Source organism: Taudactylus pleione, unplaced genomic scaffold (assembly GCF_031769625.1).
Source record: "Taudactylus pleione unplaced genomic scaffold, aTauple2 ptg000685l, whole genome shotgun sequence".
Taxonomy (NCBI): domain Eukaryota; kingdom Metazoa; phylum Chordata; class Amphibia; order Anura; family Myobatrachidae; genus Taudactylus; species Taudactylus pleione.
In genome coordinates, this window is record NW_028285087.1 from 756346 (window position 1) to 781081 (window position 24736).

At 46.6% G+C, this 24736-nt stretch overlaps 2 protein-coding genes across 3 annotated transcripts in view; one reads left to right on the top strand and one right to left on the bottom strand.

Moving 5' to 3' along the window:
* VWA2 (von Willebrand factor A domain containing 2) overlaps positions 1 to 5748 on the top strand; it is an 82912-nt gene extending 77164 nt beyond the window's left edge. For both annotated transcript variants that reach the window (XM_088456024.1, XM_088456023.1), the window contains 2 exons: positions 903 to 1025; positions 4702 to 5748. In XM_088456024.1, the coding sequence (XP_088312150.1) occupies positions 903 to 1025; positions 4702 to 4811 (233 nt within the window). In that variant the 3' untranslated portion in view covers positions 4812 to 5748. The remainder of the gene's footprint in view (positions 1 to 902; positions 1026 to 4701) is intronic.
* A 5422-nt stretch (positions 5749 to 11170) lies between these two features.
* The window catches only part of AFAP1L2 (actin filament associated protein 1 like 2), a 161185-nt gene continuing 147619 nt past the window's right edge, over positions 11171 to 24736 (bottom strand). The window contains exons 15-19 of the mRNA XM_088456091.1: positions 20010 to 20130; positions 18632 to 18793; positions 16376 to 16566; positions 14161 to 14283; positions 11171 to 12125 (exon numbers count right to left, since the gene is read on the bottom strand). Of these exons, the coding sequence (XP_088312217.1) occupies positions 12099 to 12125; positions 14161 to 14283; positions 16376 to 16566; positions 18632 to 18793; positions 20010 to 20130 (624 nt within the window). The 3' untranslated portion in view covers positions 11171 to 12098. The remainder of the gene's footprint in view (positions 12126 to 14160; positions 14284 to 16375; positions 16567 to 18631; positions 18794 to 20009; positions 20131 to 24736) is intronic.

Genomic DNA, 24736 nt, shown 5'->3' on the forward strand with positions numbered 1-24736 from the left:
TATTTATTTCACGAGTTTTTACAGGAGAGTTTTCCCATCACATAAGAGTTTAGAAACTCTCTGCTTGGTAAATTCCTGAATCCTATCTACACTAGTGAATAGGTTCTTGAGTTTTGCCGATTGTGAATTGAAGAGAGTTTTCTAACTCTCCAGTATTTTCCTGTAGCAGAGGAGATCTCTCTCCCGAGTTTTACATAGTAAATTTGAGAGTGGGAAAAAATGGCCAAACTCTCCCGAGATTGCAAACTCTCCCAAACTCTCAATTTAGTAAATTTACCCCTATGACTTCAATGGTGAGGAGCTGCCAGGTGCTGAGCCTCCATATCCGTGTCCGACGCAGAGTGACGGAGGTACCGCAGGGACATTAAAACTGCTGCATTGTGTCACTCATTCAGGGGGTGATTCAGAGATGGGCGCAGCAGCAGATGCGTCTTTTAGCGTTTACATTTATTTCTTTGTTCCATTTTTTTTTCATTAAGTACATATCAAATATGTGATTTTTTTTGGGGGGGGGGGCTAAAGAGAGTCCAGAGGTATATACCTGCACATACAGGATGGAGACAGGAGAGCTGGAGAGAGTAATAATACAAAGATGGTGACAGACACACAGAAAGGGAGCAGACACACAGACAATAGATGGAACAAACATAGATGGGGGGAGGAATGAAGTCATGGTCAGGCAGGGGAGTAGGATGGACTCTACTTACTGTACATTGAGGTCTGCTGGGAGCCTGGGACTCTTTGTAGGCGGGTGCAAAGGGGAGGAGGAGTAGAATGGAGGGACAGGGATGCCCGGTTTGGGAGCCACTGGTCTTACCCCTTATCCTGTGTTCCCTAATGAAATGTAGACCTATTATTAATACGATCAGTCTTTTTTTTTATTTGACATTTGTCTGTTTCAGATGCAAAATCCAAAGTGAATCTGTGCAAACCCAACCCCTGTATGAATGGTGGAGTGTGTATCCTGCAACAAGGCAGCTACCATTGTGAGTGCGACGGCTGGGATGGACCGCACTGTGAGAACCGTAAGTGTCCCTGGGCTCTGTGAGTCTGCTCTGTTGCGCCTACTGTCAGAGATCCAAGCGCCCCTGGCAATGTAATGGACTGGCGTCCCCCCTATGCAGTGCCCCCTGTAGTAATCCCCCCTATGCTGCATTGCCCCCTGTAGTAGTTCCACCTGTACAGTGTCCCCAGTAGTAGTCCCCCCTATACAGTGCCCCCAGTAGTAGTCTCTCCTATACATTGCCCCCAGTAGTAGTCCCCGCTATGCTTCATTGCCCCCAGTAGTAGTCCCCCCTATACAGTGCCCCCAGTAGTAGTCCCCCCTATGCTGCATTGCTCCCAGCAGTAGTCCCACTATACAGTGCTCCCAATAGTAGCCCCCCCCAGTAGCGGCCACCCCCCGTAAAGTGCCCCAGTAGCAGCCTCCTATACAGTGCCCCCAGTAGCGGGAACTTCCCCATAAAGTGCCCCCAGTAGTGACCACCCCCTATACAGTGCCCCACCCCCCTGCTGTGCCAGGCTTACACACACACACAGAAGAAAAAAAATACAACTTACCTGATCCCCGCACCTTACGAGACCGCCGCTGTCCGGTCCAAATCCCGGCTCTTCTCTTGCACTATGGGAGAGACGTCATGACGTCTCTCCCATCCTCCGCTGCGGTGGGAGCCGGAAGATGGAGCTCATGAGTGAGCTCTAGCCGGCTCCCTCCGTGGATGACGCAGCAGCCAATGAGAGTCTGTCTGACTCTCATTGCAGTCTGCCCTACACTTGTGGGGCCGGGGGACTAGCTGTGGTAGTCCACACCCTGGCTGCTGGTGACACTGCCGGACAGCGTCCCCCCTTTGGTCGGCGCCCCTGGCGAGTGCCATCCTGGCCAATGGGTAGACACGCCCCTGCCTACTGTAACAAGTATATCCAGTTCTATTTCCCAATGGCCCTTATAGGAATATGTCTATTATATACTGATTATATACTGATCATAGACTGTCGGGAAGCAGATCAGGGCCCCACCACATACAGGCAATGAGAGAACATGAAACATGACTCTCTGATCTAGTATAAAATATATACAGCCATATATTGTCCTGCACCAGATATATCTTTCTGTATAGTCAATTCCCACCTTTTCCGCCTCTTATTTCTTTCTTCCTTTTTTTCTGGAGTAGAAAGTATATCACATCATTGCACAGATTCACTAAGCACATCCCGTCTCTGATCAGGTACATACCGGGGTTAATTACCCCGGTATGTACTTAGAAATGTGATTAAAATCACAAAGAACAGCTCTCCCAGTAAGAGCTGTCATTTGCTATAGCCTAGGATAGAGGGGATTCTGGGTTTAACACCCAGAAGTATCTCTGGCGTCCTTCTGCGCATGCAGGGGGCGTCCTGATGAAGATGGCGTTACCAGGGCCAGATTAACAATGGGGCGGATGGAGTTACCGCTCCAGGCCTCCACATAAAATTAGGCCCATTGTCATGACAACATGATGTTGACTGGCCTTCTGCTCTCCACACGGTCAGCCATAAATAAGTAGTAAAATTGTATTTCTATTTACCTCACAAAATTAAGCTTTTATATTTATTTATTTTTTTTACATTTTTATGGAGACATTGGGGCTGAGAGTATAGATGTACACGCCCACATGGCACTGGCCACGCCCACACAGCACTGGTCCACCTCCTCATAATAGGCCCTTGGTGATTTTCAGCTCCAGGGCCATGTGGCCCTCAATCCAGCCCTGGGCGTTACCCACCGGAATGCATCACATTCTGGTGCTTAGTACATATGGGAAATGCATTTTCAGGGGTTTTACCACATTTTTCAGTTTAGTACATCCCACCCACATAGAGAAGAGGATAGAGGCCCTGATTCAGAGCCGGACGCTCTGACCAGAGCGCTCGCTCTGAATCAGGGCCCACCTCCATTAATATGGAGCGTCCTCCTGGACGCTCGTATAGCTGTGGGTCACCACCCACAGCATATACGAGCGTGCAAAATGATGATCGCGATGGTCTTGACCATCGCGACCATCGAAACTGCGAGCAAAAGCCTGCGGTTGGGTTTTTCAACCGCAAGGCCCGGAGTGATTTTGGCTCTATCAGAGCCAAAATCACTCCCACTGACATCACTAGTGATGTCAGTGGGGCCGGCTTCAGACGGTAGGCGTTCCCTTGGGAACGCCTCCGTCTGGCAGGCACGCCCACCAAAGGGGGCGTGCTGTCAGTCACCATCGACAGCACGCACCCTTTGATGAGACACTCCGAGCGAAGGAAAGTCCTTCGCTCGTCGGGTCTCGCGCATGTGCACGACGGAGCTCCCTCCGTCGTGCGCATGCGCAGTGGGGACCATCGACCCACTTGCGAGCGGACAGCCGCTCGCGAGTGGGTCTGAATGAGGGCCAGAGAGTTACTTTGTGTGTGATACATTCATGATGACAAAATCTTTCATTCATCATGTTTAAATAAATAAATAATTAAATAAATAAATCTTCTTCCCCCGAGAATCACATATATTATCATACAGAATAATCACTGTTACCGCGTCAGTGTTCATTCACCCTCTGGGTTTGGGTGTGTTTTATTGCTATATAAGCGAAATAATTAAAAACAACAATTGATAGACAGATGTGGGAGAAAAAACTAATTAAACAGTGATTAAAATTGGTGGAACAAGTGTCAATCAATATTTCTTAATTTATGTTTTTTATGTAATGATGAACTAAATATTTTGTCATCTTGGGATCAGCCCCCCCCCCCCCTCCCCGCACCTGAGCAATTTTGAAAAGCTCCAGTGATTTGGTATCCGCCTCTGCTACTCGCATTGATACTTAATTATTGACCGCCCCCGTCCCCTGATAATGAATTGGTTACTTTATCACTAAAGCTGCGTACACGCACAACGATTTTGAAAATGAACGATTTTAGTAAACAATTTTCGTTTATTTTTCAAGGGAAAAATGAACGAAAATCGTTTACTAAAATCGTCCATTTACTAAATGTAATGAACGATTTTTGTGAACTACAAACGATTTTTGTAACTTTCCCTTAATGAAAATCGTTGAGCTGGTCAGTCTGACTGAACTACAAACGTGACCGCGCGTGAACGATAATCATTCGTCGTTTTAACTCAGAAAGTGAACGATTTTTTCAACGATTGAACAATAAACGATATCGTTAACGATAATCGTTCAAAAAATCGTTGTGCGTGTATGCACCTTTACAAATAAATAAATATAAGGAAAAAAATGAGCAAAATATTATTAACTCTCTAATAATAAAATAACACCACTCAGGATTGTTATAACCCAGCAATGGGCAACAGGCGGTTCTGGGGCCACACACGGCCCACCGAGCTTCAGAGCCCCTTCCTCATTTGTTGTCATATTTGTTTGTTGTCGCTTGTAATGCTTGTTTAAACGGCATGCTGATATGTTATTACAGATAGGCGTCTCTTTCATTGAGTAAATGTATTCATATATATCTGCAGATATCTCAGGCATCAGCTGTGACGACATCGTTCTCTATTACACACCGGTCGACGCACCGAAAATATATTGTCCGTTCAATTGAACGACCAATATATCGGCCAGTGTGTACCCAGCAATAAGTCGTTTTGCTCTATTAAATAGTCTACTGTATTTCCTTTTAATAAGAATATGCCTGTGAATTTGTGGTGTTGCATTCACATTGTAGGAATTCTCAGAGGGGACGCACACCGGCCCGTAGGATTACAAAGCAAGCTTCGGCGACAGAGGCACTCCAGCGCCACGCGGCACCGGAATCCCTCCCGGAAAGCACCGTAACTTCAGCCTTGTTTACCGTTAAAGGAGCGACAGTTGTTGTGGGTCATGTTAGGACATTCAGAGACCATGCCTGCATGTTCTCATGTCACCGAATGACAAGCAAATTCCTACCTACCTGCAGCCACTGCAAAAATAGACTGGTGTTATCGCACTGAGTGGACACTAGGGGGCTCCAAGTCAAAAGCATCATTATTTTGCAGAGTCTGTACTGAATGGGGCTGGTTCTGATTTGGGCGTCTCTATCTCACATGGGAGAGTAACAGCCCGGAAGTGCCCCTATCACAGAAACAGTGACCAGGTGGATGTCTGGTCAAACTGCCTGCTCTTTAAGAGGTCTATTTACTAAGCCTTGAATGGATATTAAGTGAACGGAGATAAAGTTGCAACCAATCAGCTCCTAACTGCCGTGTCACAGGTCGAGGTTTGAAAAATGACAGGAGCTGATTGGTTGGGACTTTATCTCCTTTCACTTTATCTCCATCGAAGGCTTAGTAAATAGGCACCTAAATCTCTCTGCGTGTGTTTGTATGGCGCGTTTACTGTCTGCAGTAGCGCAGTTTGCATACATCCGCCAGATCCGTCCGTTTCTGAATAAGCCCCCGTGTGTCTATAGTTATTGTATTCCTCACTTTTAAAAACATTTTTATAAACCAAAGAGTTTGAGCTGCTCGGACAGATTTATATCAGCATGTATATGTCAGTGTATTATTATTATAATGTCTTATTGTTCAACCACCTAGAACTTGAATATTTGAATTAAAATGTCTATGTCATAGATAGAGACTGAGAGCAGACATGCTGTAACTTTCCTGTATCACAGTGTTTCCTAGGAGATATTTAATATAGACACTTGTATTTTGTATTTTGTATTTTATTTATTGTAGCAGTGACCACAGTATGTACTTTTCTATATATATAATTATTGGTATATTTGTTATTTCGGATTGTAAAGTTTTTTTTTTCGCTAAGGTGCAAAAAAAAAAAAGTTTCTTCTCTTATACAATGTGTTTTGTATGGATTAAAGTCACGTTATCTGGGCCGCCCACTCCCTAGGCGGAATACTCCCATCTGTGAGAGAGGCCCCTGGGTCTGACTTGTGCCGATGCTGGTCTGTAAGATGAATAAACGTAGGGCTGTTACTAGATGGGCGACAGGGCCTTAGCCCCCTCACCTGGGCCCACATTACCCTGTGTAATAACAGAGACGCAGCGGGAGCGAGGTCCTATCTCCATCTCCCCCCTGCGACACCAAAGACAGGTGAGGTCTTCTCTTATACAGGGAGTGTACAAATAGCCTTGGCCCAAAAAGGAATAAATAAATGGACTTGTGAAGCCTAAAAGCGCCGACTTATGTCCGTATATATCTACAAACCACGGGAGGCTTGTGAAGGAGGAAACGTCTGGGATGTATATAAAATGTATATAGGCTCCAAGTAACCAGATGATGGACAGGTACCCAAGCCGTGATGGGGATGTCTGTCTCTTCCTGGTAATGTGGGAGAACGTAGTCCCTTCTAATGAGGGTCCCGATTATACAGAGTGGTTATAGGGTATGTAGGGGTAAAGGACTGTATAAATTCCAATGCCATATTTACCTCAATTGTTCCATAAGGGGAAAAATACTATAGGATGGAGGGGGAGATGGAATTATAAACCTTCTAAGGAGAACTACAGTAGTTGGGGTATTGCCACATAGCAACCAATCAGATTCTAGCTGTCATTTATCTGTGACATTGTGTGGAATGGCAGCTACAGGGCACACAATGATAGTGAGGAGCTGATTGGCTGCTGGTCACTAGTCCTCTTTAGAAGGTTTGATAAATCTCCCCCTGGTGTCTCACCCTTATGGCACAAATGAGGTAAATATGGGACTGGAACATGGAAATAGATGAAGGAGTTAAATGGCCCACCAGCTGTACATTACCCATTCCCATAGGATACATCGTCAACGCTGACTCCGCTATGCCGACACGGTTGTTATGCTGCTTAAAGTATTTTAACCGGGTCAGTGTTAGATGGTTAAACATGGTGTTAAAGCAGCTTGTTAATGTCATAATGTCGACCCAATTAAAACGCTTTTAAGTACTGTAGCATTATAACCGCCAGCGTTGTGGTGTCGATATTGTTAGTGTCAACACACTGACAGCTGCCCGCCCGCCGTTCCACACGCCTGGCTCGTCCACTCCACTGTAAGCAAGGAAGATGTTTTTCAAACTCGCCAGCTCTCCCCCATCATTTCCATCAGTCCCCGCAGGCTACATTGACTGACACACGCACACACCCACACCCAGATGATCATACAAACTCCACACAGATAGAATCTGATACAAAGAGAACCTGGATCGGTTTCCATTACCACTGACATGGTGACACAGGCCTCCTGACTGGTCCGCAGCCTGCGACCATATTGCCATAACATGCAGTAATCTTGCTGTCACCAGCTCCGTGGATGCCCGGCATCACCCTCCTCGATGACGGGAGAGGAGGAGCATGTGGAGGCTGTTGATCCCATCCTCCTGGTAGTCACCATAAGCAGTAGGTCAGAGTATAGACACCTCTATCTATAGTAGAACATTTAGGAGATAAGGGGGCCTTACTGACCTCCCCTCGCAGTGCTGCTCATGGAGGCATCGGGATACGTTGTACCAGGGGGTGCACAACTCTGCTTTGCCCAATGGCTCCATGGGGAGGTGAGACTCATCCATCTGAAGGGGGCTCAATCCAGCTGTACTAAACGTGTCCCGAAGCATGCAGTGGCAGTGTGCCCCTGGGGGGAGATTGGCATCCCATGTATTGGCAGTGGTCACAACACTTAGGGGGAGATGTATCAAACCTTGGGGAAAGATAAAGTGTAGACGTTGCTGACGTATAACTGTCAGTTATCCAGCACAGTCTATGTAATGACCGTTGGAAGCTGTGCGGTTGCTTTGGGCAACTTCTCCGCTTTATCTCTCTACCAGGTCTGATCCATCAGTTGCTGCTATTTCCTATGTGGCTAAAGGACCTCTGTGACGTATCCACCACGTGACCGCTGCAGGAGGCTGGGCCGCTCCTGCGTTACCATCCTCTAGGGCATAGAGGGGAAATAAATATCTATGGCGAGCTCAGAGAGCCATCGTGCCCGAAGCGTGGCGAGCGTAGCGAGCCCGCGAGGGGACACTTTTGGTCCCCCGTTAGCATCCCCGCCCCTCCCCCATTTAGGCTGGGTCACGTGGGTGTGATGTCACAGGTCCATCAGCCCTCTATAGTCTAGACCTAACCCTGATCCATCTCCCCCTCCCTTTCCGGTCTCACATTTCTGTACCTTATAGTAACATGTCCCTCCCCCACCCCCCAGTATCAGCACATGATGTACTGCGCTCCTAGGCAGCGAGACTGAGCATTATAAATGTATAGGGACAGTCTGGCAGCGAATCAGGGAAGCTCATTCATCTGGATTTACCACAAGACCAACCTCAGACGACTGACTGGCTGGTCACCCTGCGCCTGTCCTGATTACCGCTGGCCGGGTGTCTTGCATCAGTCAGTTGTTGGTTAAACTGCCGTACTTAGGCTCTGATTCAGCAGCGATGGCCAGTGCCATCGTAGCTGCGAATATATGCTAATGCTTGCCAAAGCTCAGCCTGCATAAATACCATCGACCACTTACGCAGCATTTAGAGCAGGTCTGACCGGCCCGCAGACACTGCAAGTCTCTCCGCACGCAGTGCTCAAGCTGCGTATGCAATCGCAGTGGCTAATTTATGCACGCATAAATACGTTTCTCCGACCATCTTTCCCCGTCACCACCCCCAGACGCTGACAGCCTGTCACTCACTCTGCAATAGGATTCCTTTGTGTCCATAATCGCAGTGCGGCTTATACAATCACTCGATGTGCATACTTAGTTGCACTTGTGATCGCTGCTGAATCGGGCCCTTATGTGATCGCGGCTGAATCTGGCCCTTATGTGATCGCTGCTGAATCGGGCCCTTATGTGATCGCTGCTGAATCGGACCCTTATGTGATCGCTACTGAATCGGGCCCTTATGTGATTGCTGCTGAATCGGGCCCTTATGTGATCGCTGCTGAATCGGGCCTTTATGTGATCGCTGCTGAATCTGTCCCTTATGTGATCGCTGCTGAATCTGTCCCTTATGTGATCGCGGCTGAATCTGTCCCTTATGTGATCGCTGCTGAATCGGGCCCTTATGTGATCGCTGCTGAATCGGGCCTTTATGTGATTGCTGCTGAATCTGTCCCTTATGTGATCGCTACTGAATCTGTCCCTTATGTGATCGCGGCAGAATCTGTCCCTTATGTGATCGCTGCTGAATCGGGCCCTTATGTGATCGCTGCTGAATCTGTCCCTTATCTGATCGCAGCTGAATCTGTCCCTTATCTGATCGCAGCTGAATCTGTCCCTTATCTGATCGCGGCTGAATCTGGCCTTTATGTGATCGCGGCTGACTCGGGCCCTTATGTGATCGCAGCCGAATCGGGCCCCTATGTGATCGCTGCTGAATCGGGCCCTTATGTGATCGCTGCTGAATCTGTCCCTTATGTGATCGCTGCTGAATCTGTCCCTTATGTGATCGCGGCTGAATCTGGCCTTTATGTGATCGCTGCTGAATCGGGCCATTATGTGATCGCGGCTGAATCGGGCCCTTATGTGATCGCGGCTGAATCGGGCCCTTATGTGATCGCGGCTGAATCGGGCCCTTATGTGATCGCGGCTGAATCGGGCCCTTATGTGATCGCGGCTGAATCGGGCCCTTATGTGATCGCAGTCGAATCGGGCCTTTATGTGATCGCTGCTGAATCGGGCCCTTATGTGATCGCTGCTGAATCTGTCCCTTATGTGAACGCTGCTGAATCTGTCCCTTATGTGATCGCTGCTGAATCTGTCCCTTATGTGATCGCAGCCGACTCGGGCCCTTATGTGATCGCGGCCGAATCGGGCCCTTATGTGATCGCGGCCGAATCGGGCCCTTATGTGATCGCTGCCGAATCGGGCCCTTATGTGATCGCTGCTGAATCTGTCCCTTATGTGATCGCTGCTGAATCTGTCCCTTATGTGAACGCTGCTGAATCTGTCCCTTATGTGATCGCTGCTGAATCTGTCCCTTATGTGATCGCAGCCTAATCGGGCCCTTATGTGATCGCTGCCGAATCGGGCCCTTATGTGATCGCAGTCGAATCGGGCCTTTATGTGATCGCTGCTGAATCGGGCCCTTATGTGATCGCTGCTGAATCTGTCCCTTATGTGATCGCTGCTGAATCTGTCCCTTATTTGATCGCTGCTGAATCTGTCCCTTATGTGATCGCTGCTGAATCTGTCCCTTATGTGATCGCTGCTGAATCTGTCCCTTATGTGATCGCTGCGGAATCTGTCCCTTATGTGATCGCGGCCGACTCGGGCCCTTATGTGATCGCGGCCGAATCGGGCCCTTATGTGATCGCGGCCGAATCGGGCCCTTATGTGATCGCGGCCGAATCGGGCCCTTATGTGATCGCTGCCGAATCGGGCCCTTATGTGATCGCTGCCGAATCGGGCCCTTATGTGATCGCTGCCGAATCGGGCCCTTATGTGATCGCTGCTGAATCGGGCCCTTATGTGATCGCTGCTGAAGCGGGCCTTTATGTGATCGCTGCTGAATCTGGCCTTTATGTGATCGCTGCTGAAGCGGGCCCTTATGTGATCGCTGCTGAAGCGAGCCTTTATTTGATCGCTGCCAAATCGGGCCCTTATGTGATCGCTGCCGAATCGGGCCCTTATGTGATCGCTGCTGAATCGGGCCCTTATGTGATCGCTGCTGAATCTGTCCCTTATGTGATCGCTGCTGAATCTGTCCCTTATGTGATCGCTGCTGAATCTGTCCCTTATTTGATCGCTGCTGAATCTGTCCCTTATGTGATCGCTGCTGAATCTGTCCCTTATGTGATCGCGGCCGACTCGGGCCCTTATGTGATCGCGGCCGACTCGGGCCCTTATGTGATCGCGGCCGACTCGGGCCCTTATGTGATCGCGGCCGACTCGGGCCCTTATGTGATCGCGGCCGACTCGGGCCCTTATGTGATCGCGGCCGAATCGGGCCCTTATGTGATCGCGGCCGAATCGGGCCCTTATGTGATCGCTGCCGAATCGGGCCCTTATGTGATCGCTGCCGAATCGGGCCCTTATGTGATCGCTGCCGAATCGGGCCCTTATGTGATTGCTGCTGAATCGGGCCTTTATGTGATCGCTGCCGAATCGGACCCTTATGTGATCGCTGCCGAATCGGGCCCTTTATTGCGAATTAAGCTAATCTGAATGACCTGTATTGTGACGGACCCTATTTTATCTTTATCTGTGCAAATACCAAGAAAAGAAATAGCCAACATTTTCGGAATTGTTTAATTTCTCAATTAGGAATCATAAAGTACTTTTGAAACAGTTTTTCAACATTCAGCACCAAAACAGTCACTACTTTAGGCGTATAATGACAGGGGCACTGTGTCCCAATCTCCGTCTGAGACACAGTTTAAACCATTATATATATCGGTTGTGGTGGAAAATATGGAGGGGAGGATAAGAATCACCGCGGATGAATGCTTAACGTCTCGTCATACAGAACCAGTTCCGTGTATTTCCATAGAGTCTCTAATTTAGCTGAAATATCATCTTTAATGGATTTTATCTGAGCGTTACCGGTGCGTTACTGTACTGGTTCCCTTTACGCAGTTTAATTTCTCCTACTCATCGCCGTCATGGCGGTTGGAAAGTCTCTAGTTTCCATGGCTCTCATGAAATCGGTAGGCTTCAAATTGTTATTTGACAATAAATAAGTTCAACCACGTAGAAAGCTTTCACTTTATCCCTAAAGCAGGTGGAAGAATATGAGTTAATCATTGAACAGTGGCATGAAGAAGAGTCTTGCGAGCGCCGTCCTGTAGAGTTTGCATGTACTCTCCACCTCTGGAAGGATGTAATATTGTACGGGCTTCTTGCTGTATTTAATACGTAACCCAGGATCCCGCAGACCTGGACTTAGTCTGAAGCCACCGTAGCAGCGACGGAGATCCAGGTAGGGTATGGCCGCTGTACTCCAGTCAGTCTTATCATGCCCTGCGGATTTCCGCCAGCACAGGAGGGCAGTCGGCTAATGTCGTGGCTTTGGTCACCCAGAGCCTGGTCATGTGCAACACAAGAAGAGGTCCCCTGGATGTCTAAAAGGTTGGTTCCCGTTCAGGAAGGGGCAAGGTCCTGCCGTCTGATAAATACCAACCAGACTCAAGTCTTTTAGTCCTATTAGGAACAGCGGGTTTCCTAGCTCGCGCCTTTCTTCTCCCATTCCTAGAAAATAACCAGAATACAATAATTAAATCATATTGACTGAGGTACTGATTAAGTCACCTGTGCTCAAGCAGGGATAGCCTTAAAACCTGGACTGTAATGGTGGCGTTTTTTGAGCCTCTGATCTAGATGATAAAGATTGTTTCATAGCTGGTCATGTACTTTATAACATGACACGTATCAACTGACTAGATCTGAAATATGCTATAATAGTTAGTGTTAAATGTTATACAGCTGAGAATATAGAGATGGAAAAGGAATTGAGTTAATCTGTTTGATGGGCTGGTTATTACGTCCTGCTTGCAAGACTGATTAGAAGTTGTGCGATGTGAGCAGGGGGAGCTCTGTGCAGAGGGGGATAAAAGTTCCTGAACGTTTTGTTGCCCTTTCATACCTCTCCTGACTTCCTATCACGTGTAATTTACTATGGATTTTATGAAACTTTCCGTACAGTAGGCTATGGGCCTGAATCAGAGGCGCTCACAAAAAGCGAGCGCTTGCTCTGAATCAGGACGGCCGCTTTATTTTTTTGACCTGGCCCCCTGGCCGCTCGCTAAGCTGTGGGCGACCACCCACAGCTTTTGCGAGCGGCCAGGTGATGGTCGCGACCATCGTGCTTGCGATGAGACCCTTCGGGTTAGATTCTTATTCCCGCAAGCCCCAGTGAGCTTCCTGCTCTAATAGAGCAGGAAGCTCACTACTGACATCACGAGTGATGTCAGTAGGGCCGCCCGCAAACGGCCGGCGTTCCTTCAGGAACTCCTCCGTTTGTCCAGCCACCCCCCTTCCCTGCCTACAAAACGGGGCGAGCTGTCGATCAACATCGACAGCCGCCCCGTTTGTAGCGAGCCCCGGATAGAGTGAATTTCTCACTCGCTCTGGGGCTCGTGCGTGCGCAATGCCCCAACATCGACCTGCTGGCGAGCGGGTCTGAATCAGGCCCTATGTCACATGCCTTTAGTGTTGGTCCTATACTGAGTAATACGGTCACTGGACACCCCTATAATGGTTATTTTGCCCATATACCCCAGACCGTCCAACCCGATACAAATTGCCCTGCTCCTTGTCATTGTAGTAGTCTGCACTGATTTCTTAAAACGTTATAGCAAAATAAAGACTCCCAAAAATTTTGCAACCCACCCTGTCACCATAAATATCCCAAATCCCCTCACCCGTCACCCCTGTTTGGACCCCAGTATGAACCAACAGAAGGGATCTAGTCACGGTCTATGGAAAGGGGTCGTCGTGGGACCCTTTAGCGAGCAGCTTATAGTAAACCCATACGTACAGGACGGTCCTACCCAGTCTGCTGAGCATACAACTCTCACCGCGGCCCCCCTGGCAAAAGTGGGACCCCCATTGTTTTAGGGAGACCATATTAACCCCATAGATTCCTTCCTGAATAATGCATACAGGAGAGAAGGTACATGGGAGCGCTGTTATTGTGGCGGAAGGGATGAGGCGTTATTGGGAGGAGTTACTGGTTCTTTGACTGAGAATCTAGTAGAAGAGCCTTTCGTATAGAGAGACGCGGATCATGTTGTGGGTTCTGCTCTCACCACCATGCCCAGTACTAATACTGCCAATGTACTGCAGCCTGTATCACCGTCCTCAGACATCGCGGTCATTTTACGGCCAGAGAAGACGATGACTGTCCAATGTCGCAGGATGTGTGCGCAGCAGGGGAGGTGCCTTCATTCACCCATCCTTTGTTGTCATATGGAGTGACATAGATGCTCCACCATGGGTATCAATTTGCTGACGTCTGTACCTATATATTATTTTAGCATCTGTGTCGCAGCTGCATCCAAAGTCGCTTAGAATGTATTTCTGCCACAATGGAGTTAGTATAAAGTCAAATATAAAGCACGACGCTGCGTGACGGTATATTTGGCGCGGCTCACTCGTATCGGTCTTCAGTCTTTTGCCTTTTTCCCAGGTTAGCATCCAAGTCGCACATCGCTGCTGCATGCAAAGCTGCCATGTACATATTACATGGTATGTTAGTAAGCACTGGTGTCCTACACACATTTACCTTGGCTTTCTGCAGGACGGTCCCTTTTCCCGTGGTCATTATAGATAGTGGTCTGTTCTTGAGCACCATTGCGGAGTTTACCGGTGAGGAGTCCGCGATGTGGGTGGGGCTGCTGCTCTTCGCCTGAATAAACGATTAAGAGGAGAAAATGTCATTAACCAGCTTTGAGGGCCATTGAGAGCTTCTGTTGGTCTATACAGAAGGAGCAGAGGGCCTGACTCAGAGCCGCTCGTAAGCGGCCGCTCGTTCGCTCCAAGCGATGTTCGCACATCTGCGCATGCGTATGGGTCGTAATGTGCATGGGCCAACCAGTCAGTGTGGTCGGAAATCGAGCGCTCGTAAAATAGCGAGTGCCTGCTAATTTCAGTGACAGGATGAGGCATTTGTGGGTGGTAACAGAGGAAGGTGCTTGAAAACGGGGAGTGGTGATCCGAACGCTGGCGTGCCAAAAGGTCAAAACGGGCGTTTTAAGGGTGTGCATAATTAACAAAGCAGCGTCATCGGCCACGTCACTTGGTTGTCTCTCAGCCTGAATTGTTCGCATGATTGTGGTAGGAAAATCCAACCACAAGCACTGCGAGCAGTTCAGACGCCTTTCGATGTACTCGATTAATCTAATAAATAGCGGAGATGACGTATGATGCGAGCGGCCAGGGGACGTCTTTACAAAATAGCGAGCGCATGTTTTGTTCGCTCGCTCAGACATAGAGGCGTCAACAGACCGCAAAGAGCGAGCGCTCAATTTAAGTAGCCAGCCCCTTTTTCTGAACGAGCAAGCGCAAATATCGTCCAGCTCTGAATCAGGCCCAGAGCTCTTTCCTCCCGGGTTAGCATTCAGCCAGCAGTTCCTGGCTCTGGCCTTGCTGGGCTCTCGTTAAATTGGTGTCAGTGGATGCCACGGAGAAATCCCATTACCAAATATTATATATTAAGGCTTGGATTGGTTGCCTGGTATTAAGTTGTTTGTAATTACAGAAGTTTCAGGTGTCGTTCCTCTAAAAAAAACCACCCATGAAAAACCTGGCAGCGAGCAGGGCCTTTGTTCTATATATAGTTCAAGTTCTTTTATGCTGGTATTAGAAGGCGACAGCGTCCGTGTGCAATGACCCAGGGGGTGAGGCGTAAGTGCATAAGGTCAGAGGACCGGACACCCAATCGTATCCCGCTATGACCATTGGTTTGTTGACCCTGCTGCTAGGGTATATGGGGAGATGTATCAAGACTTGGGGAGAGGTAAAGTGGAAGTACTTACACAAAGCAACCAATCAGCTTCTAGCTGTCATTTCAAAGACTCTGCTAGGCTAGTAACAGAAACTGATTGGTTGCTTTGGGCAACTTCCCCTCCTTATCTCTTTCCAAGGCTTGATATATCTACTTCATAGTCTCCTGTCCTCGTATTGTACTGGTTTATATGGGAGTGGAACAGTGGGTGATAGGAGAGAGAACACATTCACCCACCAATCCTGCCACGTCTCCAGCTTATTGCCTGGTGAAGCGGGCGCCAGCTGTCTACCCAGCTTCTGGGCTGCCCTGTGCAGGGGTAATATGGCTGCTTATGGTGGGATGTCCTGCTGGATAAAGCAGTTCAGTGTTAGGTTGGTTCGCCTGGACGTTCCGTCCTTATAAACACTAATGAACTGTACTGTACATCCAGGACTATTGCTGGGATACAACAGAGACATTCAGCTCTATAAAAGGTGTTAATAAGCGATCAGTGCAATCACTCTCCCCCCTCCTATCAGGTGCAGGCAGAGGAGACTGCTGCCGTCGCCCTGTACTAACTGCAGCCCAGCAATGTGTGCTGGGGGCCGCTGACAGGATGGCGGAGCAGCAGACCTGAGCCCCCTCCAGCAAGCCCAGGTCCTGGTAATCAGTACCCGCTCCCCTCCCCCCCTCCCTCGGCACCCCTGCCAGTGTATAGAGCAGTCTTCCTTATCCCGGGGTCCGTCCGTGTACCTCAAAGGGTTCTCCTGCTTAATAAAGTGAAACCGGAATAACATTGCACTCTACTAATAACTTATATGCACAATGAAATAAAGACATATAGTAAACCTCTGTAGAACATGTCAAAAATACCCAAAGATTAGGGAGCACCCAACAGGAAAGGGCAGAGAAATGGGCCACTGGCAAATGACAAGAAGGAGGATAGTTTTCATTGTATTTACTTATACTTTAGAACATGATTTATTTTGTGTTTCGCAGTTGTGACACTTACACTTGTGATGCTGTCCAGGTGGGCCGGGTCCACCGTGGTCCCCAGGGTCACCGGCCCGAGCTCCGCCTTCCTCAGGTTCTCCTTCACTTCCACGATTTGTAGCTCAAGGTCAACCCGGTGGTTCTCTCGCTCTTTACATTCTTCCTCTTTGGACTTCAGCGCCTCCTCCAGGTCAGGGAGCAGCTTCTTGTCTGTCACAGACACATATTGTACCCATTAGGTATACAGGCTGCTGAGTAACACGACCGCATTAGTCCCTCTATATCCCAGCATCATGTATTTTCCCCATCTCTCTATCATATGTCTGCGCATTGCTGGTGGGGGCTCGGAGACAGTGGCCCTGCTTTTGGTGACTGATATTTTATCTCTTTGGTGGATTTTGAGCTCATCCACACAGGTATAGGTTTAGGCACCAGGAAGTGGAGGATTAAGGGTAGGGAGAGGGGGAGGGTTAGGATATCTACCGACAGGTGCCGGTATCCTAACCGCCAGGATCCTGAGCTCCGGCATGCCGCACCCAACCCATGCCTTCAACACTCATTCTGTAGGCCTGGAGGATTAGCTTTATTGCTGGTCCTGCACAAACCCTAATAAGATGTGTACGAGCTCCCGCGGTAACACGCAATGCGATGCCATGGAGTTAGATCACACGGTGGCTTAGTAGTTAGCAGTACTGCCTCTAAGCGGTAAGGTCATCAGTTTGATACCTGGTTATGGCCCATCGGTGTTGAATATAAATGTTCTCGTGTTTGTACAGGGTTGGGAATCTGGGTGCTCCAGTGTCCTCCCACGCTCCAAAAAACATGCTAGTAGGTTCATTGGAATCTGAGAAAAATGAACCCTAGTGTGTGCCCATGTGGTTAGGAATATAGAGTGTAAGCTCACAGGGGCAGGGACTGATGCGAGTGACAGATATTTTCTGCTGTGTACCTTTTTGGCGCTATATAAATATACTATAATTATAATAATATTGGAGCTCTAGGAGTACACCATGCACCAGGGAAGCTTCTCGACGTTCTCTACGCATTGTCGCTTGAACGAGCCCTGAATTCTGTAAATATAATAATTATATTTCAAAATAAAACATTAAGTGTTTCAGTATTACATGCTTAAAGAAAAATCTGAAATTGATAAAAATGTTCAATAAATTATAATTATTAGATTTTTTTTTTGTATATTTTTTTTTTTGTGTATTAAACAAATTGCAAACTAAATAGGTCCAAATTTTACCATAGACAATGATTTTACTGTACAATTGTATCCTTGCTCTGTGCTCTAATTATTATTACAGAGCGGTTCCCACCGACCGGCCACATTCCCAAACATTGTAAAATGGCGCAGCTCATTCTCAAATGCCGCATTGCCCATTATCCAGCCCATCAGATAAGGCCAATGCCAGTCATACTGCGTTATCCACCGCCAACTACGCCATTGTCATTGCTTTACTATGGGGCTGAGGGTTTCGCAGAAGCAGGAACAGGACAGGGGTATTGTAAGAGTGCACGATGTGCATACTGGGCGCCAGTTACTGGTGTCATTGGGAACCCAGACCCAAAATATATTTATCCACAACCTCTATTTTACAATAGTAATAAAGGGTAGTTATGCCCTTGGTGGTCACTAGAAACTGATAGGTCAATCCAGAATGTCCTTCTCATGGTAGTAATAGGATATAAATTATTCTAGAACCTGCCCCCATGGTGTTGATAGGGGATGAGCAATCTGTTGGTGTCAGTGGGCACCCGGAACCTGATACATTAATCCAGAACCTCACTCCCATGGTGGTAATAGGGGATGGGCACACTGTTGATGTTAGTGGACTCCTAGGACCCAATACATTATTCTAGAACCTACTCCACATGGTGGTAATAGGGGATGGGTATATGATATTCTGGAACCTACCCAACATGGTGGTAATAGGGGATGGGTATATGATATTCTGGAACCTACCCAACATGGTGGTAATAGGGGATGGGTATACGATATTCTAGAACCTACCCCACATGGTGGCAATAGGGGATGGGCATACGATATTCTAGAACCTACCCCACATGGTGGCAATAGGGGATGGGCATACGATATTCTAGAACCTACCCAACATGGTGGTAATAGGGGATGGGTATATGATATTCTAGAATCTACCCAACGTGGTGGTAATAGGGGATGGGCATACTATTGGTGTCAGTGGATTCCCAGAACCAAATACATTATTCTGGAACCTCTTTCCCATGGTGGTGATAGGGGATGGGCACCTACCAGTGCAGTTGGCGATACTTTCTTTGAGTTCTCGCCTTTCCTTGCGGAGTTGCGCCAGCTGCTCCCGTATCTCCTCGCGCTCTTTCTCCAGCCTCTCTTTCACCTGTGTAAATCTCCTGGCTTCAGCCTCCGTGCGGTTCTTGCCCAGTTTAGTTTCAAAGGCTGATGCATGAAAGAGAGGTAATAAGGTACAAATCCAGCAGCATCTCATATATATTATATATATATATATATATATAGAACTTGCTAAGGACGGCACTCCTCGGACTTTCAATCAATAATCACAGCGACACTGTAGTGCAAAGCAACGTTTCAGATGTTATTATACATCTTTCACCAGGATAGAGTCTCTATATCCTGACGAAAGATGTGTAATAACATCTGAAACGTTGATTTGCACTACAGTGTCGCTGTGATTATTGATTGAAAGTCCGAGGAGTGCCGTCCTTGCAAGTTCTATAACATATATATATATATATATATATATGTCGCAGTATGTCGCTGTGATTATTGATTGAAAGTCCGAGGAGTGCCGCCCTTTGCAAGTTCTATATTGTTTGGATTCTATATGTCTCCAGGTGGGCACCCAGGTATTTCCTAACTATGTTCATGGAGTGCCGGTCATTTTTCTTATGTTAGATAGATATATATATATATATATATATATAATCTAAAATCTAACTGTCTCCCCTATATAGCATGACATTGATGAATCTAATCGCAGCAGTGACTGGATAGGGAAACACCCTGGTGGTCATTTATAATACCAGGTGTACAGGTAACTGGGAATGATGTGCTGCAAGAAATCGCAGCCAATCAGACGTCTGCTAAATTACGTGAGGCTAATTGCAGAATCTGATTGTCGCGGGGTGTCTCCAGTTACCCCATGCACAGGTTCTCATAGATGCCTTTATAATGATCTGAAAAGACCAATTACTTCCTGCAGGTGATACATTATATTAGACTAGTCCTGCTAGGTCTTTCTGCAACCGTACAGTATATAGGGATAATGAATGTCTACATGATGTATGTATTCTGTCATAGGGTGGAGGTTAATGTGGACACATTTAAACTGCAAAAATATTTGATGCAGAACATGTAAACTTTGAAAACAAACTTACTGTAAATCTACTGTATCTAAAATAAATCCTGTAACTGGAAACCTGCCACAAACTATTAAGGGCTTGAATCAAAATCTCTATTTACAAAGGAAGAAGAGAATATTTGTCCACTGAACAATTTATGCAGCATTTTCTCCCATATGAATGGTGATAATTAGTGCAATAGAGAAGTAATACTAATGATCATTTGTGTCAGACATCAGGTGAGGATACACTTGGCGTTGTCGGCGGATCTCTGCGACTAACACACAGCTCACCTGGACTTCCCAGTTTGGTTTTTTCGACCTTGGTTTTCCCCAGCAGCGGGCTGGAGGTGACTGTGGTGCTTGTCTTCACCTGATGGTCAGGGGCCAGCTCCTCTGTGCGCCGCTCTGCTTCCTGTGACATGAAAAATGCGCCTTAGCCCACGAGACTAATAACTTAGTAAGATTACACAGTGAGATAATAGGAGTTCAGGCATATTCATCACTAACAAACTGATACCCCAATTCTTCCCAAGTGGTTGGGGGAAAAATGGCCCTTTAATAAATATCAGTTTGTACTGACACTCTCGCTGCTGCGATCCCGTACGCAACTATGGTGTGAAAATATACGAATGTTGCAGCTGCCAGGTGGGATTATTTATACTCCCACCTGCAGTGTCTAAGGGGGAGATTCAATTGTTGTTTTGGGCACCTGACGGAGCACTTCAATCATTGCTCCGTTCGAGCACGATAGTCGCCCGTGCCAGCATTTCTGCTTGCACCCTCAGCAGTTTGGGCACCCAAACCAGGACTTTAGACGAGTTTAGCTATTTTACGCTGCTAAACCTGGTCTAATTGGGCGCGATGATCGTGATAACTAATGGGCGCCGAGACCAATTGATTTGCAACACTAGACACCCGTTAATTATCGCCGCCCACAAAATAAACTGAATCGCCCCCTAAGAGCTGCCATTTCGGTACAAAGACGTAACCAACGGTAGCACATCGGTGGATTATCAAACTTTTGAGTAACCCTATGGTTAGGCAGAAATGCCGTCAAAACTGAAACGCTGGAGCCTTTAGCAACTGCGTATGGGATCGAAGTCTCAGGTTAGATAAGTAATAACAGTGATCAGGACGGCCGTATGTATATAAATAAGAGGAACCTAGAACATGGGGACACTGTGATATTAGAGGAGAGAAGGACAGAGGGGATATTGGGGTAATAATAGGGATCAGGCAGTATGTATATAAATAAGAGGAACACTGGGACACTGATAATACAGGAGAGAAGGACAGAGGGGATATGGGGTAATAATAGGGATCAGGCAGTATGTATATAAATAAGAGGAACACTGGGACACTGATAATACAGGAGAGAAGGACAGAGGGGATATGGGGTAATAATAGGGATCAGGCAGTATGTATATAAATAAGAGGAACACTGGGACACTGATAATACAGGAGAGAAGGACAGATGGGATATGGGGTAATAATAGGGATCAGGCAGTATGTATATAAATAAGAGGAACACAGGGACATTGATAATACAGGAGAGAAGGACAGAGGGGATATGGGGTAATAATAGGGATCAGGCAGTATGTATATAAATAAGAGGAACATAGGGACACTGATAATTCAGGAGAGAAGGACAGAGGGGATATGGGGTAATAATAGGGATCAGGCAGTATGTATATAAATAAGAGGAACATGGGGACACTGATAATTCAGGAGAGAAGGGTCAGAGGGGATATGGGGTAATAATAGGGATCAGGCAGTATGTATATAAATAAGAGGAACATGGGGACACTGATAATTCAGGAGAGAAGGACAGAGAGGATATGGGGTAATAATAGGGATCAGGCAGTAGGTATATAAATAAGAGGAACATGGGGACACTGATAATTCAGGAGAGAAGGGTCAGAGGGGATATGGGGTAATAATAGGGATCAGGCAGTATGTATAGAAATAAGAGGAACATGGGGACACTGATAATTTAGGATAGAAGGACAGAGGGGATATGGGGTAATAATAGGGATCAGGCAGTATGTATAGAAATAAGAGGAACATGGGGACACTGATAATTCAGGAGAGAAGGACAGAGAGGATATGGGGTAATAATAGGGATCAGGCAGTATGTATATAAATAAGAGGAACATGGGGACACTGATAATTTAGGATAGAAGGACAGAGGGGATATGGGGTAATAATAGGGATCAGGCAGTATGTATATAAATAAGAGGAACATGGGGACACTGATAATACAGGAGAGAAGGACAGAGGGGATATGGGGTAATAATAGGGATCAGGCAGTATGTATATAAATAAGAGGAACACTGGGACACTGATAATACAGGAGAGAAGGACAGAGGGGATATGGGGTAATAATAGGGATCAGGCAGTATGTATATAAATAAGAGGAACATGGGGACACTGATAATACAGGAGAGAAGGGTCAGAGGGGATATGGGGTAATAATAGGGATCAGGCAGTATGTATATAAATAAGAGGAACATGGGGACACTGATAATTCAGGAGAGAAGGACAGAGGGGATATGGGGTAATAACAGGGATCAGGCAGTATGTATATAAGAGTAACATGGGGACACTGATAATTCAGGAGAGAAGGACAGAGGGGATATGGGGTAATAATAGGGATCAGGCAGTATGTATAGAAATAAGAGGAACATGGGGACACTGATAATACAGGAGAGAAGGACAGAGGGGATATGGGGTAATAATAGGGATCAGGCAGTATGTATATAAATAAGAGGAACATAGGGACACTGATAATACAGGAGAGAAGGGTCAGAGAGGATATGGGGTAATAACAGGGATCAGGCAGTATGTATATAAATAAGAGGAACATGGGGACACTGATAAGTCAGGAGAGAAGGACAGAGAGGATATGGGGTAATAATAGGGATCAGGCAGTATGTATATAATAAGAGGAACACTGGGACACTGATAATTCAGGAGAGAAGGACAGAGGGGATATGGGGTAATAACAGGGATCAGGCAGTATGTATATAAATAAGAGGAACACTGGGACACTGATAATACAGGAGAGAAGGGTCAGAGGGGATATGGGGCAATAACAGGGGTCAGGCAGTATGTATATAAGAGTAACATGGGGACACTGATAATTCAGGAGAGAAGGACAGAGGGGATATGGGGTAATAATAGGGATCAGGCAGTATGTATATAAATAAGAGGAACATGGGGACACTGATAATTCAGGAGAGAAGGACAGAGGGGATATGGGGTAATAATAGGGATCAGGCAGTATGTATATAAATAAGAGGAACATGGGGACACTGATAATTCAGGAGAGAAGGACAGAGGGGATATGGGGTAATAATAGGGATCAGGCAGTATGTATATAAATAAGAGGAACATGGGGACACTGATAATTCAGGAGAGAAGGGTAGAGGGGATATGGGGTAATAACAGGGATCAGGCAGTATGTATATAAATAAGAGAAACATGGGGACACTGATAATTCAGGAGAGAAGGACAGAGGGGATATGGGGTAATAATAGGGATCAGGCAGTATGTATATAAATAAGAGGAACACTGGGACACTGATAATACAGGAGAGAAGGACAGAGGGGATATGGGGTAATAATAGGGATCAGGCAGTATGTATATAAATAAGAGGAACATGGGGACACTGATAATTCAGGAGAGAAGGGTCAGAGGGGATATGGGGTAATAATAGGGATCAGGCAGTATGTATATAAATAAGAGGAACATGGGGACACTGATAATTCAGGAGAGAAGGACAGAGGGGATATGGGGTAATAATAGGGATCAGGCAGTATGTATATAAATAAGAGGAACATGGGGACACTGATAATTCAGGAGAGAAGGGTCAGAGGGGATATGGGGTAATAACAGGGATCAGACAGTATGTGTATAAATAAGAGGAACATGGGGACACTGATAATTCAGGAGAGAAGGACAGAGAGGATATGGGGTAATAATAGGGATCAGGCAGTATGTATATAAATAAGAGGAACATGGGGACACTGATAATTCAGGAGAGAAGGACAGAGGGGATATGGGGTAATAACAGGGATCAGGCAGTATGTATATAAATAAGAGGAACATGGGGACACTGATAATTCAGGAGAGAAGGACAGAGAGGATATGGGGTAATAATAGGGATCAGGCAGTATGTATATAAATTAGAGGAACATGGGGACACTGATAAGTCAGGAGAGAAGGGTCAGAGAGGATATGGGGTAATAATAGGGATCAGGCAGTATGTATATAAATAAGAGGAACATGGGGACACTGATAATTCAGGAGAGAAGGGTCAGAGGGGATATGGAGTAATAACAGGGATCAGGCAGTATGTATATAAATAAGAGGAACATGGGGACACTGATAATTCAGGAGAGAAGGACAGAGAGGATATGGGGTAATAATAGGGATCAGGCAGTATGTATATAAATAAGAGGAACATGGGGACACTGATAATTCAGGAGAGAAGGACAGAGAGGATATGGGGTAATAATAGGGATCAGGCAGTATGTATATAAATAAGAGGAACATGGGGACACTAATAATTCAGGAGAGAAGGACAGAGGGGATATGGGGTAATAATAGGGATCAGGCAGTAAGTATATAAATAAGAGGAACACTGGGACACTGATAATACAGGAGAGAAGGACAGAGGGGATATGGGGTAATAATAGGGATCAGGCAGTATGTATATAAATAAGAGGAACACGGGGACACTGATAAATCAGGAGAGAAGGGTCAGAGGGGATATAGGGTAATAATAGGGATCAGGCAGTATGTATATAAATAAGAGGAACATGGGGACACTGATAATTCAGGAGAGAAGGACAGAGGGGATATGGGGTAATAATAGGGATCAGGCAGTATGTAAATAAATAAGAGGAACATGGGGACACTGATAATTCAGGAGAGAAGGGTCAGAGGGGATATGGGGTAATAATAGGGATCAGGCAGTATGAATATAAATAAGAGGAACATGGGGACACTGATAA